Source organism: Oncorhynchus masou, chromosome 32 (assembly GCF_036934945.1).
Source record: "Oncorhynchus masou masou isolate Uvic2021 chromosome 32, UVic_Omas_1.1, whole genome shotgun sequence".
In the NCBI taxonomy this organism is placed as follows: Eukaryota; Metazoa; Chordata; class Actinopteri; order Salmoniformes; family Salmonidae; genus Oncorhynchus; species Oncorhynchus masou.
The window spans coordinates 79,941,417-79,958,207 of NC_088243.1; the positions used below are offsets into that span (position 1 = coordinate 79,941,417).

Sequence of the window (16,791 nt, forward strand, 5' to 3'; positions counted from 1 at the left end):
TGTCACTATCAGACACAACATGGGAGGAACAGTGAACCACTGTCACTATCAGACACAACATGGGAGGAACAGTGAACCACTGTCACTATCAGACACAACATGGGAGGAACAGTGAACCACTGTCACTATCAGACACAACATGGGAGGAACAGTGAACCACTGTCACCATCAGACACAACATGGGAGGAACAGTGAACCACTGCCACCATCAGACACACCATGGGAGGAGCAGTGAACCACTGTAACTATAGTACACAACATGGGAGGAACAGTGAACCACTGTCACTATCAGACACAACATGGGAGGAACAGTGAACCACTGTCACTATCAGACACAACATGGGAGGAACAGTGAACCACTGTCACTATCAGACACAACATGGGAGGAACAGTGAACAACTGTCACTATCAGACACAACATGGGAGGATCAGTGAACCACTGTCACTATCAGACACAACATGGGAGGGACAGTGAACCACTGTCACCATCAGACACAACATGGGAGGAACAGTGAACCACTATCAGACACAACATGGGAGGAGCAGTGAACCACTGTCACCATCAGACACAACATGGGAGGAACAGTGAACCACTATCAGACACAACATGGGAGGAGCAGTGAACCACTGTCACCATCAGACACAACATGGGAGGAACAGTGAACCACTATCAGACACAACATGGGAGGATCAGTGAACCACTGTCACTATCAGACACAACATGGGAGGGACAGTGAACCACTGTCACCATCAGACACAACATGGGAGGAACAGTGAACCACTGTCACTATCCGACACAACATGGGAGGAACAGTGAACCACTGTAACTATAACACACAACATGGGAGGAACAGTGAACCACTATCAGACACAACATGGGAGGAACAGTGAACCACTGTCACTATCAGACACAACATGGGAGGAACAGTGAACCACTGTCACTATCAGACACAACATGGGAGGATCAGTGAACCACTGTCACTATCAGACACAACATGGGAGGAACAGTGAACCACTGTCACTATCAGACACAACATGGGAGGAACAGTGAACCACTGTCACTATCAGACACAACATGGGAGGAACAGTGAACCACTGTCACTATCAGACACAACATGGGAGGAACAGTGAACCACTGTCACTATCAGACACAACATGGGAGGAACAGTGAACCACTGTCACTATCAGACACAACATGGGAGGAACAGTGAACCACTGTCACCATCAGACACAACATGGGAGGGAAATTGTGAGCCAGATAACTGTTTCCCCCTCAGACAGTAAACTCATATGGCTCTGTTTATTTCCTGTGCTCCTATCTTTGGGTTGTGATGCTAAACCAAGGCCAAGTCTCATGAGAGGGTATTTTAGAACCAACCAACCCCTTAGTGTTCATGACAAACAGGACTGAATAGAGGGTATTTAAGAACAAACCAACCCCTTAGTATTCATGACAAACAGGACTGAATAGAGGGTATTTAAGAACAAACCAACCCCTTAGTGTTCATGACAAACAGGACTGAATAGAGGGTATTTAAGAACAAACCAACCCCTTAGTGTTCATGACAAACAGGACTGAATAGAGGGTATTTAAGAACAAACCAACCCCTTAGTGTTCATGACAAACAGGACTGAATAGAGGGTATTTAAGAACAAACCAACCCCTTAGTGTTCATGATAAACAGGACTGAATAGAGGGTATTTAAGAACAAACCAACCCCTTAGTGTTCATGACAAACAGGACTGAATAGAGGGTATTTAAGAACAAACCAACCCCTTAGTGTTCATGACAAACAGGACTGAATAGAGGGTATTTAAGAACAAACCAACCCCTTAGTGTTCATGACAAACAGGACTGAATAGAGGGTATTTAAGGACAAACCAACTCCTTAGTATTCATGACAAACAGGACTGAATAGAAGGTATTTAAGGACAAACCAACCCCTTAGTGTTCCTGACAAACAGGACTGAATAGAAACCAGCAGGGTTACATTTCAAATCTGTCCTTTTTTCAACTGCCCTAGTTTGTTGTTCTTTTTGGGGTGTAATTGTGGTTTGTGAATCTGTCACCTAACTTGAAGCAATCCAAGTGTGTGTAAGGATTTATGTGCATGACTGTAATCTAGCCTATTGGGAGTTTCATTGCACCTTCTAGAAAGATCCCATGCAAAAAATCCCTCCAATCGTCTGTTGTGAAGTGTGATTATGCATGTTTAGATCATAAGGAGTGAAAGACTAGATCAATTGGAGTAAATTTGACCTGTACAGATATCCTAATGTCATGATAACATATGCCATTTAGCAGACACTCTTATCCGAAGCCATTTACAGTCAAGCTTGCATCAATGTTTACATATGGGTGGTTCAGGGAATCGAACTCACTGTAATGGCGTTGCAAGAGCCGTACTCGACCAACTGAGCTGCAGAGAACAACACTTATCTTACTTACTAGTGCTTCTCTAATCGGTGGTACACCCCTTGCTTGTATGACCACCATGCACCTACAGAAAAGTAGCCTCATTAATGTTTTAATCAAAATTACGGATTGCCTCTTATCCGCTCGTCGTCCCCTTATGCCATAGTTTGTACATCTCAATTGTCAGTAGAAACTGCATTTGTTTAAGCAAGTCAGTCATATCAGCTGTGTTTTTTTGAAAGGCAGTAAATGAGGCTGAATGAACTGTTTCGCTGCCAGAGAAGATTCCGCTGATAGCCAGGTGTAGCGGTGGTAAGGGTTCACTCCAGGTGTAGCAGTGGTGAGATGTTGGCTTTATGTAGGCACCGTTTGTCACTGTTATAGTGCCTTAATGTATTGTTTAGTGTTGTGTAGTGGCTTTGCTGGCAGGCATCTAAAAACAATTGGGGGAGTTTGCCCCACCAAGATTTACATGCTAAAATCGTCACTGATTAGCTTGATCACGGAATCCCTAGTGCAAGACTTTTCTTTATTCTCATACACTCAGTATGTGGTAATGCAAGTTATTGAAGTAACGGAATTGAGACCTTGAATTTATTGATTACATGAATAATTGAGACATGTCTTATGAGTGACTTTCAGTAATCTACATGCTTAATTGTGGTTTGTTTGTGTGTGTGTGTGTGTGTGTGTGTGTGTGTGTGTGTGTGTGTGTGTGTGTGTGTGTGTGTGTGTGTGTGTGTGTGTGTGTGTGTGTGTGTGTGTGTGTGTGTGTGTGTGTGTGTGTGTGCGTGTATGTGTGTGTTTTACATCAATGCTGGTCTGGGGTCATTACCAGATAGTTATATCACAGGTGGGAAATCCCCTGGGCAGCTCCAAGCCACACACCTGTCTTCACCATAGGTCTGCAATCTGGCCATAGATCTCCATTCATAACCGTCCATACAGCACCACCTGGGGTTCGCAATGAAGTTGTAGGCTATTGTGAGGCAATTTAATATTGGAATCATATGCTATCACTTTGAAACCTACATTTTACTTGTTTTATAGGCATACATGATTATGTATTAGAGGATGGAACTCTGAAAATATAGTATCTTTACACTCTGTAAAAACTGAAACGTTGAATCAAGTCTAAGAACCGTACATTCATGGGTAAAGTAACTACAGTACTTTTATTATGAAAATCCGAGACATGCTACACAGGAAGGAAGTTCCGCAGATCGAAGGACGACTGGTGGAGAATAGCTGTCACGACAGGCAAGTGGTGTTTATGTTGACGTTTTATGTTGTTATTTTAATGTATTTTGATATTTTCTGACATGTCGTTGATATATTTGAGAATTGAAAAAAGTATTTGGACAATCTGGCTATCTTTCTAACTATACAATCAATTAAAATACACCATTATAGACAAGTCAAACAAACAGCTTCGGTCCATGCTAGGTTTACATTACCGTTAGCTAGCTGTTTGTTTACGTTATGCGACAAACGTAGCAAGCTAACTTACTCAACAACATGTCTCAGTTGCCATTAGGATTTCTCGCTGTATGATAATCGCCATTGTAACTAAGTGGTGTTTGATATGACGTCTTATACAGCTAGATAACCAGCTACGCTAGCTGGCTTGGTACTGTTCATATTGTTGTGGATATAGCTAGTTAGCTTAGCTAGCGTAGCTAACTTGATATTTGCTACCATAGCTGTTATCAGAGATGTGTTGTCAGTTATGAGTAAGTAACAAGAACATTGCTGGTTATATTGATAGTCTTTAGCTAGCTACTTGACTCAAACAAAGTGTCAGCAAACGATTTGACTAGTAGCATACCGTTCAAACTCTGTTTTGCAGTCGAATGTCATTGTTTGAGGGCTTGAGGCTATGGACAGGGCCTATTAGCTTCAGCGAGCAAAGCAGTTCCAAAAGGAGCCACTGGTTTACAGTAGGTTTAGCTTCGTACTATAGCTTTTTTACATTTGTCAGATGAAAAATGAAAATGAAAAGTTTTTTTATTTTAGGAAGAGAAGAGGAAAGTTGCTAAGCAATGTTTTTCAAATGTATACAGCAGGAATGCCTAATTTGTCAATCAGACCAACACATCCAGGCCTAACAACTGTTCTGCACTTGTTGATTTAGAATAGACTGTTCTTCTTTCATATTTTCTGTTGCCTGTCAATGATTATGAATACTGTGCCATTGCACACTTTAGGCTCTAGCAAATCTGATTCAACTAATAAAGGATTAGTTAGGATTAAATCAGGTATACCAGTAGTGAAACAAAACTGTAGGGGTTATGGGAGGATTGCAAAATGTTGAGCTATTGTCTGTGACCTTGTTCAGTGGTTCTCAAACCTCTACTCGGGGACCCCTAGTTGTTCTATGTATTTGCTATATTCCAGAGCTAGCACACCTGATTCAACCTGTCAATGAATCATCAAGCCCATTGACTAGGTGATTCAGGTGAGCTGGTTCAGGGCTACAACAATATTGTGAAATGTCTGGTGTCAGGCCTAGTTCCATATGTCTTGTCTCTCCCAGGTGGTAGTGAATGTGGTAGAGTCCCAGTCTAGGTATGGAGCAGTGTGCGTGTGTGGAGAGGGAGCTGGAGAAGGTACTCCATAGGTTCGTCATGTACGGACACCAGTCAGAGGAACGTCTGGACGAACTACTACGCAGCGTCTGTGAGCTACGGGGACAGCTGGTTACATTCGGTAAGGCAGAGCCAGCTCCACGCTCTAGTTTAGAAGTAGTGTCCACTCAAGTCATCAAGTCATTTGCAGGTGCATGGTGCTAAATGAAAGAATGATAGATACCTGCACACACTGTTACAGGCCCCATATTTGAGGAATTTGATGCAGGAGTACAACTAAAGCACTTCAACAATATGCAATTGAAGTTATTTAAACAATTTGGCCCTAGAGAAATGAAATATTGTTTTGCTCCGGTTGCGTGCCTTGCGAGGGTTCCGGCACAGAATTGATTCATAGGTTTCTTTATGTGCATTCAACAGGACTGCTTTTAGCATTTTTTTTTAACCTTTTAATGTTCTGATTTGTTTGAACCTGATTGCTGTCTCCTTCAGAGCAGAGACATCACTTGAGTATCTTTCTAATTCTAGACATTCTGTTACATAGCATTGTTAAAATGTTCCCATGTAATGGGGTCGATAACCATAGAAATATGTAAGGGATAATCAACGAGGGTCTATGCATTCAAAAGCAAATATTCAACCATGGCATGGTGTAAGTCATTATATTTCTACGGCGCCAACATGGCTGCCATAGAGTTTTGTGTCATGTCAATCACAATGCAGAAACCTCAATGTACCAACTCTCTAAATATATGGCTCTCCTTCAGGGGTACAAGATGCAGATCTTTCGGTGCTATCGCAGACGATGGCCCAGTGTTGTAAGAACATTAAAGAAACGGTACAGCTGCTGGCCTCCAGACACAAGGACATCCACGGCAGTGTCTCCAAAGTCGGCAAAGCTATCGACAGGGTAACATTTTCCCAATAAATACTTTCATTATAGAATCTTTACATTTTTAGAAAAGATGAATGATGACACAACTCCCTTGCGGTTTATAAAATGTACCTTAAGCACACAAAGGAGAAATTTCAGTAGATTCTGTGTTTTATTTCCGGTTATCCTTTGGTTGTTTCCTGGTTGTGTTTCTGTAGAACTTTGATGCAGAGGTGAGTGCAGTGGTGGCAGAGACCGTGTGGGACTCACCTGAGAGACAGAAGTACCTGAGTGAGACCATTGTGGAACACCTGTACAGACAAGGCATGCTGAGTGTGGCAGAGGACCTATGTCAGGTAAACAACTGAGATGAAACAAAAGCCTGCACACCCTGTTGGTCCCCAGAACCAGAATTAAAGACATTTGGTGTATTTCATATGCATTAAAACTGCCTGGCTTCTCTGTTGTTTGTGTGTCTCACAGGAGTCTGGAGTAGTGATTGACATGAGCATGAAGCAGCCTTTCTTGGAACTCAACAGGATCCTGGAGGCCTTGAGGATGCAGGACCTCAGACCAGCACTAGAGTATGTCCTGTACCTCCTCTCTGTTATATACTGACCTCAGACCAGCACTAGAGTATGTCCTGTACCTCCTCTCTGTTATATACTGACCTCAGACCAGCACTAGAGTATGTACTGTACCTCCTCTCTGTTATATACTGACCTCAGACCAGCACTAGAGTATGTCCTGTACCTCCTCTCTGTTATATACTGACCTCAGACCAGCACTAGAGTATGTACTGTACCTCCTCTCTGTTATATACTGACCTCAGACCAGCACTAGAGTATGTCCTGTACCTCCTCTCTGTTATATACTGACCTCAGACCAGCACTAGAGTATGTCCTGTACCTCCTCTCTGTTATATACTGACCTCAGACCAGCACTAGAGTATGTACTGTACCTCCTCTCTGTTATATACTGACCTCAGACCAGCACTAGAGTATGTACTGTACCTCCTCTGTGTGCAGTTGAATGTGAATCAAACCCCTCTGATCATTTGCAGCCATTCAGTAACTGATTAACTTTAGAGTAGTGAACACAATTGAGATCTGAAATGCCAGGGTTCAAGGTCAATTAGAATTTCAGTTGACTTCCTGAATTGATTGAATTGGGGTCTATTCACTAGGAGCCAAACAGAAGGAAACGGGGAGGGACCTAACTGAATTTGTCCAATAGAAATTATTGTTTTCAATTTACAACTGTTTGCTACGGTGTTCACTAATGATTACAATCCAGGTGGGCAGTAACAAACCGGCAGCGCCTGCTGGACCTGAACAGTACCCTGGAGTTCAAGCTGCACCGCCTCTACTTCATCAGCCTGTTAAACGGAGGCATCACCAACCAGCTGGAGGCGCTACAGTACGCCAGGCACTTCCAGCCCTTCGCCTCACAGCACCAGAGAGGTAGGAACACAGACAGCCTGGCCCCTGTTCAGGTCAGCAGGGTGGGACAGATAGAAATTTAGGCAGCAGATATATGATGGTCTGAACGTAGGCACTAACAGTCCTTCACCTCAAAGCACCGGAGGTAGGGACAGACATACCCTGGCTGGGGCCTCCTGGTGGTCTTGAAGAGAGGTAGGGACAGACATACCCTGGCTGGGGCCTCCTGGTGGTCTTGAAGAGAGGTAGGGACAGACATACCCTGGCTGGGGCCTCCTGGTGGTCTTGAAGAGAGGTAGGGACAGACATACCCTGGCTGGGGCCTCCTGGTGGTCTTGAAGAGAGGTAGGGACAGACATACCCTGGCTGGGGCCTCCTGGTGGTCTTGAAGAGAGGTAGGGACAGACATACCCTGGCTGGGGCCTCCTGGTGGTCTTGAAGAGAGGTAGGGACAGACATACCCTGGCTGGGGCCTCCTGGTGGTCTTGAAGAGAGGTAGGGACAGACATACCCTGGCTGGGGCCTCCTGGTGGTCTTGAAGAGAGGTAGGGACAGACATACCCTGGCTGGGGCCTCCTGGTGGTCTTGAAGAGAGGTAGGGACAGACATACCCTGGCTGGGGCCTCCTGGTGGTCTTGAAGAGAGGTAGGGACAGACATACCCTGGCTGGGGCCTCCTGGTGGTCTTGAAGAGAGGTAGGGACAGACATACCCTGGCTGGGGCCTCCTGGTGGTCTTGAAGAGAGGGAGGGACAGACATACCCTGGCTGGGGCCTCCTGGTGGTCTTGAAGAGAGGTAGGGACAGACATACCCTGGCTGGGGCCTCCTGGTGGTCTTGAAGAGAGGTAGGGACAGACATACCCTGGCTGGGGCCTCCTGGTGGTCTTGAAGAGAGGTAGGGACAGACATACCCTGGCTGGGGCCTCCTGGTGGTCTTGAAGAGAGGTAGGGACAGACATACCCTGGCTGGGGCCTCCTGGTGGTCTTGAAGAGAGGTAGGGACAGACATACCCTGGCTGGGGCCTCCTGGTGGTCTTGAAGAGAGGTAGGGACAGACATACCCTGGCTGGGGCCTCCTGGTGGTCTTGAAGAGAGGTAGGGACAGACATACCCTGGCTGGGGCCTCCTGGTGGTCTTGAAGAGAGGTAGGGACAGACATACCCTGGCTGGGGCCTCCTGGTGGTCTTGAAGAGAGGTAGGGACAGACATACCCTGGCTGGGGCCTCCTGGTGGTCTTGAAGAGAGGTAGGGACAGACATACCCTGGCTGGGGCCTCCTGGTGGTCTTGAAGAGAGGTAGGGACAGACATACCCTGGCTGGGGCCTCCTGGTGGTCTTGAAGAGAGGTAGGGACAGACATACCCTGGCTGGGGCCTCCTGGTGGTCTTGAAGAGAGGTAGGGACAGACATACCCTGGCTCGGGCCTCCTGGTGGTCTTGAAGAGAGGTAGGGACAGACATACCCTGGCTCGGGCCTCCTGGTGGTCTTGAAGAGAGGTAGGGACAGACATACCCTGGCTGGGGCCTCCTGGTGGTCTTGAAGAGAGGTAGGGACAGACATACCCTGGCTGGGGCCTCCTGGTGGTCTTGAAGAGAGGTAGGGACAGACATACCCTGGCTGGGGCCTCCTGGTGGTCTTGAAGAGAGGTAGGGACAGACATACCCTGGCTGGGGCCTCCTGGTGGTCTTGAAGAGAGGTAGGGACAGACATACCCTGGCTGGGGCCTCCTGGTGGTCTTGAAGAGAGGTAGGGACAGACATACCCTGGCTGGGGCCTCCTGGTGGTCTTGAAGAGAGGTAGGGACAGACATACCCTGGCTCGGGCCTCCTGGTGGTCTTGAAGAGAGGTAGGGACAGACATACCCTGGCTGGGGCCTCCTGGTGGTCTTGAAGAGAGGTAGGGACAGACATACCCTGGCTGGGGCCTCCTGGTGGTCTTGAAGAGAGGTAGGGACAGACATACCCTGGCTGGGGCCTCCTGGTGGTCTTGAAGAGAGGTAGGGACAGACATACCCTGGCTGGGGCCTCCTGGTGGTCTTGAAGAGAGGTAGGGACAGACATACCCTGGCTGGGGCCTCCTGGTGGTCTTGAAGAGAGGTAGGGACAGACATACCCTGGCTGGGGCCTCCTGGTGGTCTTGAAGAGAGGTAGGGACAGACATACCCTGGCTGGGGCCTCCTGGTGGTCTTGAAGAGAGGTAGGGACAGACATACCCTGGCTGGGGCCTCCTGGTGGTCTTGAAGAGAGGTAGGGACAGACATACCCTGGCTGGGGCCTCCTGGTGGTCTTGAAGAGAGGTAGGGACAGACATACCCTGGCTGGGGCCTCCTGGTGGTCTTGAAGAGAGGTAGGGACAGACATACCCTGGCTGGGGCCTCCTGGTGGTCTTGAAGAGAGGTAGGGACAGACATACCCTGGCTGGGGCCTCCTGGTGGTCTTGAAGAGAGGTAGGGACAGACATACCCTGGCTGGGGCCTCCTGGTGGTCTTGAAGAGAGGTAGGGACAGACATACCCTGGCTGGGGCCTCCTGGTGGTCTTGAAGAGCTTTTTGACAAGGATGTTCATTAGGCACCAAACATACATGCATATATATATATATATTATTGAAACAGGGAGGAACAACCTGTCCAATAAGAAACCCTCATTTATGTTTTCTTGATAGCTTTCTTACAGGACTTCATAGCTTCTTTCTCTTACCAGCTGAGTAATGATCTGTTCCAATAGTCTGTGAATGGACACCTTCCTTCCTCCCTCCTCCATAACCCCTGTCTCCCCCAGACACCCTGAATAACACTGTCTCCTCTCCCCCAGACACCCTGAATAACACTGTCTCCTCTCCCCCAGACATCCAGATCCTCATGGGTAGTCTGGTATACCTGAGGCACGGCATAGAGAACTCTCCCTACCGCTCTCTGTTAGAGACCAACCAGTGGGCTGACATCTGTAACAGCTTCACCAGGGACGCCTGCGCTCTGCTGGGGCTGTCTGTAGAGTCACCTCTCAGTGTCAGGTTAGACACACACACACACACACAGCAGTATAACGCTGATAGTAAGATTCCTTGTCATTGTTTTTCACTGCATTATGTACAGTTGAAGTCGGAAGTTTACATACACTTAGGTTGGAGTCATTCAAACTCGTTTTTCTACCACTTCACAAATGTCTTGTTAACATACTATAGTTTTAGCAGGTCGGTTAGGACATCTACTTTGTGCAGGACACAAGACATTGTTCCAACAATTGTTTACAGACAGATTATTTCACCGTATCACAATTTGAGTGGGTCAGAAGTTTTACATACACTAAGATGACTGTGCCTTTAAACAGATTGGAAAATTCCAGGAAATGATGTCATGGCTTTAGAAGCTTCTGATTGACTGAAATGATGTCAATTAACCTATTGGAGGTGTACCTGTGGATGTATTTCAAGGCCTACCTTCAAACTCAGTGCCTCTTTGCTTGACATCATCGGATAATCAAGAAATCAGCCAAGACCCCAGAAAAAAAATTGTAGACCTCCACAAGTCTGGTTCATCCTTGGCAGCAATTTCCAAATGCCTGAAGGTACCATGTTCATCTGTACAAACAATAGTACGCAAGTATAAACACCATGGGACCACGCAGCTGTCATACTAGACTGTCTCCTAGAGATGAACGTACTTTGGTGCGAAAAGTGCAAATCAATCCCAGAACAACAGCAAAGGACCTTGTGAAGATGCTGGAGGAAACAGGTACAAAAGTATCTATCGACAGTAAAACGAGTATTATATCAACATAACCTGAAAGGCCACTCAGCAAGGAAGAAGCCACTGCTCCAAAACCGCCATAAAAAAGGCAGATTATGGTACGCAACTGCACATCGGGACAAAGATTGTACTTTTTGGTGAAATCTCCTCTGGTTTGATGAAACAAAAACAGAACTGTTTGGCCATAATGACCATCGTTATGGTTGGAGGAAAAAGGGGGAGGCTTGCTAGCCGAAGAACACCATCCCAACCATAAAGCACGGGGGTGGCAGCATCATGTTGTGGGGGTGCTTTGCTGCAGGAGGGACTGGTGCTCTTCACAAAATAGATGGCTTCATGAGGCAGGAAAATTAGGTGGATATATTGAAGCCACATCTCAAGACATCAGTCAGGAAGTTATAGCTTGGTTGCAAATGGGTCTTCCAAATGGACAATGACCACAGGCATGCTTCCAAAGTTGTGGCAAAATGGCTTAAGGACAACAAAGTCAAGGTAATGGAGTGGCCATCACAAAACCCTGACCTCAATTCTATAGAGAACTTGTGGGCAGAACTGAAAAAGCATGTGCGAGCAAGGAGGCCTACAAACCTGACCCAGTTACACCAGCTCTGTCAGAAGGAATGGGCCAATATTCACTCAACTTATTGTGGGAAGCTTGTGGAAGGCTACCCGACACGTTTGACCCAAGTTAAACAATTTAAAGGCAATGCTACCACATACTAATTGAGTGTATTTAAACTTCTGACCCACTGGGAATGTGATGAAATAAATCATTCTCTCTGCAATTACTCTGACATTTCACATTCTTAAAACAAAGTGGTGATCCTAACTGACCTAAGACAGGGAATTTTTACTAGGATTAAATGTCAGGAATTGTGAAAAACTGAGTTTAAATGTATTTAGCTAAGCTGTATGTAAACCTCGGACTTCAACGATATCTGTGATTTCCATGTATGTCTCTCTGTGTTGAATTCTTTGTCAGTTTTGCGTCAGGCTGCATGGCTCTGCCCGTCCTGATGAACATCAAACAGGTGATTGAACAGAGACAGTGTAGTGGAGTCTGGACACACAAGGACGAGCTGCCTGTAAGTCTCCCTCTCTAAGCTCTCTGCTTTTCTCTCATGACTTTCTCTGGGTGACTTTCTCTGGGTGGTGAATCCTCAGACTATTTATTAGCATTTAAAAGCAAGAATGTAAATCATAACTATTTTGAACTATTCATGAAATAGAAAATAAATCCAAAATAACATGTATAATAATACTACACTGCTCAAAAAAATAAAGGGAACACTTAAACAACACAATGTAACTCCAAGTCAATCACACTTCTGTGAAATCAAACTGTCCACTTAGGAAACAACACTGATTGACAATAAATTTCACATGCTGTTGTGCAAATGGAATAGCCAACAGGTAGAAATTATAGGCAATTAGCAAGACACCCCCAAAAAAGGAGTGGTTCTGCAGGTGGGGACCACAGACCACTTCCAGTTCCTATGCTTCCTGGCTGATGTTTTGGTCACTTTTGAATGCTGGCGGTGCTTTCACTCTAGTGGTAGCATGAAACGGAGCCTACAACCCACACAAGTGGCCCAGGTAGTGCAGCTCATCCAGGATGGCACATCAATGCGAGCTGTGGTAAGAAGGTTTGCTGTGTCTGTCAGCGTAGTGTCCAGAGCATGGAGGCGCTACCAGGAGACAGGCCAGTACATCAGGGGACGTGGAGGAGGCCGTAGGAGGGCAACAACTCAGCAGCAGCAGGACCGCTACCTCCGCCTTTGTGCAAGGAGGAGCAGGAGGAGCACTGCCAGAGCACTGCAAAATGACCTTCAGCAGGCCATGTGCATGTGTCTGCTCAAACGGTCAGAAACAGACTCCATGAGGGTGGTATGAGGGCCCGACGTCCACAGGTGAGGGTTGTGCTTACAGACCAACACCGTGCAGGACGTTTGGCATTTGCCAGAGAACACCAAGCTTTGCAAATTCCCCACTGGCGCCCTGTGCTCTTCACAGATGAAAGCAGGTTCACACTGAGCACATGTGACAGTCTGGAGACGCCGTGGAGAACGTTCGCTGCCTGCAACATCCTCCAGCATGACCGGTTTGGCGGTGGATCAGTCATGGTGTGGGGTGGCATTTCTTTGGGGGGCCGCACAGCCCTCAATGTGCTCGCCAGAGGTAGCCTGACTGCCATTAGGTACCGAGATGAGATCCACAGACCCCTTGTGAGACCATATGCTGGTGCGGTTGGCCCTGGGTTCCTCCTAATGCAAGACAATGCTCTACCTCATGTGGCTGGAGTGTGTCAGCAGTTCCTGCAGGAGGAAGGTATTGATGCTATGGACTGGCCCGCCCGTTCCCAGACCTGAATCCAATTGAGCACATCTGGGACATCATGTCTCGCTCCATCCACCAACGCCACGTTGTCCAGGAGTTGGCGGATGCTTTAGTCCAGGTCTGGGAGGAGATCCCTCAGGAGACCATCCGCCACCTCATCAGGAGCATGCCCAGGCGTTGTAGGGAGGTCACACAGGCACGTGGAGGCCACACACACACTAATACACACACACACATTTTGACTTGTTTTAAGGACATTACATCAAAGTTGGATCAACCTGTAGTGTGGTTTTCCACTTTAATTTTGAGTGTGACTCCAAATCCAGACCTCCATGGGTTGATAAATTTGATTTCCATTGATCATTTTTGTGTGATTTTGTTGTCAGCACATTCAACTGTGTGAAGAAAAATTAATTTAATAAGAATATTTCATTCATTCAGATCTAGGATGTGTTATTTTAGTGTTCCCTTTATTTTTTTGAGCAGTGTATAACCATTTTATAATGGATTATTAATGAAGGTTGTCATAGAAGGGTAATGAAGCGGTCCTGTCTCCCCTCCCTCCAGATTGAGATAGACCTGGGAAAGAAGTGCTGGTACCACTCTGTGTTCGCCTGTCCCATCCTCCGCCAGCAGACGTCAGAGAGCAACCCTCCCATGAAGCTCATCTGTGGACACGTCATCTCCAGAGACGCCCTCAACAAACTCACCAACGCTGGAAAGTGAGTCTGATCCAGGTTGACAGACAAACAGGCACTCAACCATTGACAGTCAGACCTGTGGAACTCTGTGGTTAAACTCTCCTGCCGGTCTGTATATGTCTAACTCTGTCCTCCATCTCCTCAGACTGAAATGTCCCTACTGTCCCATGGAGCAGAACCCGTCAGATGCCAAGCAGATCTTCTTTTGATCCCCCATCCTGTTTCCTGAAACCCCCTGGAAACCCCCAGGCAAAGTGGAGCTCCTTTGAGCTACGGTAGCGACCTGCTACCCCAGGACCCCTGTAAATCCCCCATCCTACCTCCTAAGAGAGAGAGATCTCAAAAGGATCATTCATTCATTGACACTCATTTGCAGCTGCCCGCAGAACTTACTATAGGCTAATTCTTGTTAAGGATGTGATGATGCGTTTATCATGGGGTATCAAGTTGAGTTGTAGAGTTTTTGGACGACTGCTCTGTTCCTTGTTTCTTTCCTCTATATATCCATCTGTAGGCTTTCCTCAGAACACAGAATCCTCTATATATCCATCTGTAGGCTTTCCTCAAAACACAGAATCCTCTATATATCCATCTGTAGGCTTTCCTCAAAACACAGAATCCTCTATATCCATCTGTAGGCTTTCCTCAAAACACAGAATCCTCTATATATCCATTTGTAGGCTTTCCTCAAAACACAGAATCCTCTATATATCCATCTGTAGGCTTTCCTCAAAACACAGAATCCTCTATATATCCATCTGTAGGCTTTCCTCAAAACACAGAATCCTCTATATCCATTTGTAGGCTTTCCTCAAAACACAGAATCCTCTATATATCCATTTGTAGGCTTTCCTCAAAACACAGAATCCTCTACATCCATCTGTAGGCTTTCCTCAACACAGAGTCCTCTATATATCCATCTGTAGGCTTTCCTCAACACAGAGTCCTCTATATATCCATCTGTAGGCTTTCCTCTGAACACAGAATGGTCGGTTGAATGGATGTTAGGTGATGTGACATTATGGTTTTTAGGAAGTTGTCTGATTTCAGGAGAGTATTTAAACTTCTATATTACAGAGGTAAAGCCAAGTGGCCTCTGAGAAAGTATATTCACATATATATTGTATTGAGAGGTTGTGATTGGCTGATAGGTTGAGGTGACCGTGGTTACAGTTTGTGAATGGAACACTGATTGTAAAAAAAAGAGTAAAATCTTGCCTATTGGCTATGATGTAATAAAGGCCCTGATTGGTTGAAAGTCACTATGGGTTACAGTACATGTATGTGTGATGATCAGCAGTTGTGATCATGGAGAGGTCGAGGGTCAATTGGCTGATTGATTTTGCAACTGCCTCCAATAACAATAATTTTCCTGTTTCTTGTTCTGTGTAGGCCGATCTATTTAACAAAAACAAATTCTACTACTGTGAAGTCTGATTTTGTTTTTATTTATCATCGCTAGAACCAAGTCTCCTGTAAAATAGTGAAACCTTAAGTAACTTTATACCTTTTTATGAAATATAATTCTGCCACAAAATAGCAACATCAGTATTGGATCCATGATCAAATCCTTCTCATTGGACCAAACAGATAGTTCCCAGCCCATGAAATGGTGATGTCATACCAGCCCATGAAATGGTGATGTCATACCAGCCCATGAAATGGTGATGTCAGCGAGGTCTGCACCAGCATATCTTTAACAGCCGACACATGGTAGCAGTCAGCCATTATAGCAACTCTGCACTGATCTCCAGTCAGAATGAATGATGGTGACAGGTCTTTATTTGTGCGTACACGTTCTTTTGTGTTTAGTTGATTTGACATTTTATTTCCTGCTTTTGGTTGACAATCATTCACCTCCTTTCCCAGAATAAGATCTGTTATGGCTTCTTCCTTGGGTTCTTTTTCTTGTCCAGCAGTCAGAGTTATTGAGTTGTCTGATAGGTTTGCCTTTTACCTGCTTCTTTATTCAAGTTTTATTGTACATATTTATTCTCTAACATGTTTCATATTATACTTGCATCTTGAAATGGAATAAAGACTTTATACTCCAACTCTGTTTTTATGTTTGTGAAATGTATCAGAGTTTGGTTGTTTTTCTGTTTGGTTAGCTGCAGTAAGATGTACTGGGTAGTTATTTTTTGGTGACAGCCAATACGAGCTACTATTATTGACTCACATGCTCTTCCTGCAGATGCCACCAGATGGCGGCCTTACCACACCAGATGACTCCATACTAAACAACGTGTCTCAGCCTGAGATTTTAGTTGCAGAAACATCTCCACCTGGGCGAGCTGTATTCACTTCACGCAAAAACTATCCTGTTGACTTGAACTAGCGTGTGGTATAGTTGTAAGTAATACTGTAAGCTGCCTAACATTGAATGCTTGAAATCCGAGCAGTGAGGGTTGCATGTGTAGAGTCCCTCCTACATACCGAGCAGCAACACAGAATCATGAGTTAATATCGTTCATCAACCCACACTCAGAAGACAATCGCCCTCTCACAGCCACCTATATGAGTTGTGGAGTTATATTAAGCCCTGGTTTATATAATGTTAGATGGAGGTTGGTGAGTCAGAGGGAGAGATGGTGTTTGGCTTGACCCCCCCCCCCCCCTCCCGGGAACATACACGTCAAGTCTAAAACAGGGCTGTTTGCTAAGTGCTCAAACCATGAACCTGGCAAC

General features: G+C 45.8%; 1 protein-coding gene across 2 annotated transcripts; it reads left to right on the forward strand.

Moving 5' to 3' along the window:
* The first annotated feature begins 3,625 nt into the window (after positions 1-3,625).
* On the forward strand, positions 3,626-16,157 carry LOC135526658 (E3 ubiquitin-protein transferase RMND5B-like). 2 transcript variants are annotated; one of them, XM_064955194.1, is made up of 10 exons: positions 3,626-3,676; positions 4,953-5,125; positions 5,772-5,914; positions 6,097-6,234; positions 6,362-6,462; positions 7,175-7,341; positions 10,164-10,329; positions 12,048-12,150; positions 13,970-14,124; positions 14,249-16,157. In XM_064955194.1, the coding sequence occupies exons 2-10, from the start codon at positions 4,987-4,989 to the stop codon at positions 14,310-14,312; spliced, it is 1,176 nt and encodes a 391-aa protein (XP_064811266.1). In that variant the 5' UTR covers positions 3,626-3,676; positions 4,953-4,986; the 3' UTR covers positions 14,313-16,157. The 2 variants fall into 2 exon arrangements, with proteins under 2 accessions (XP_064811266.1, XP_064811267.1); XM_064955195.1 differs by lacking the exon at positions 3,626-3,676 and adding an exon at positions 3,683-4,356.
* Positions 16,158-16,791: the final 634 nt, after the last annotated feature.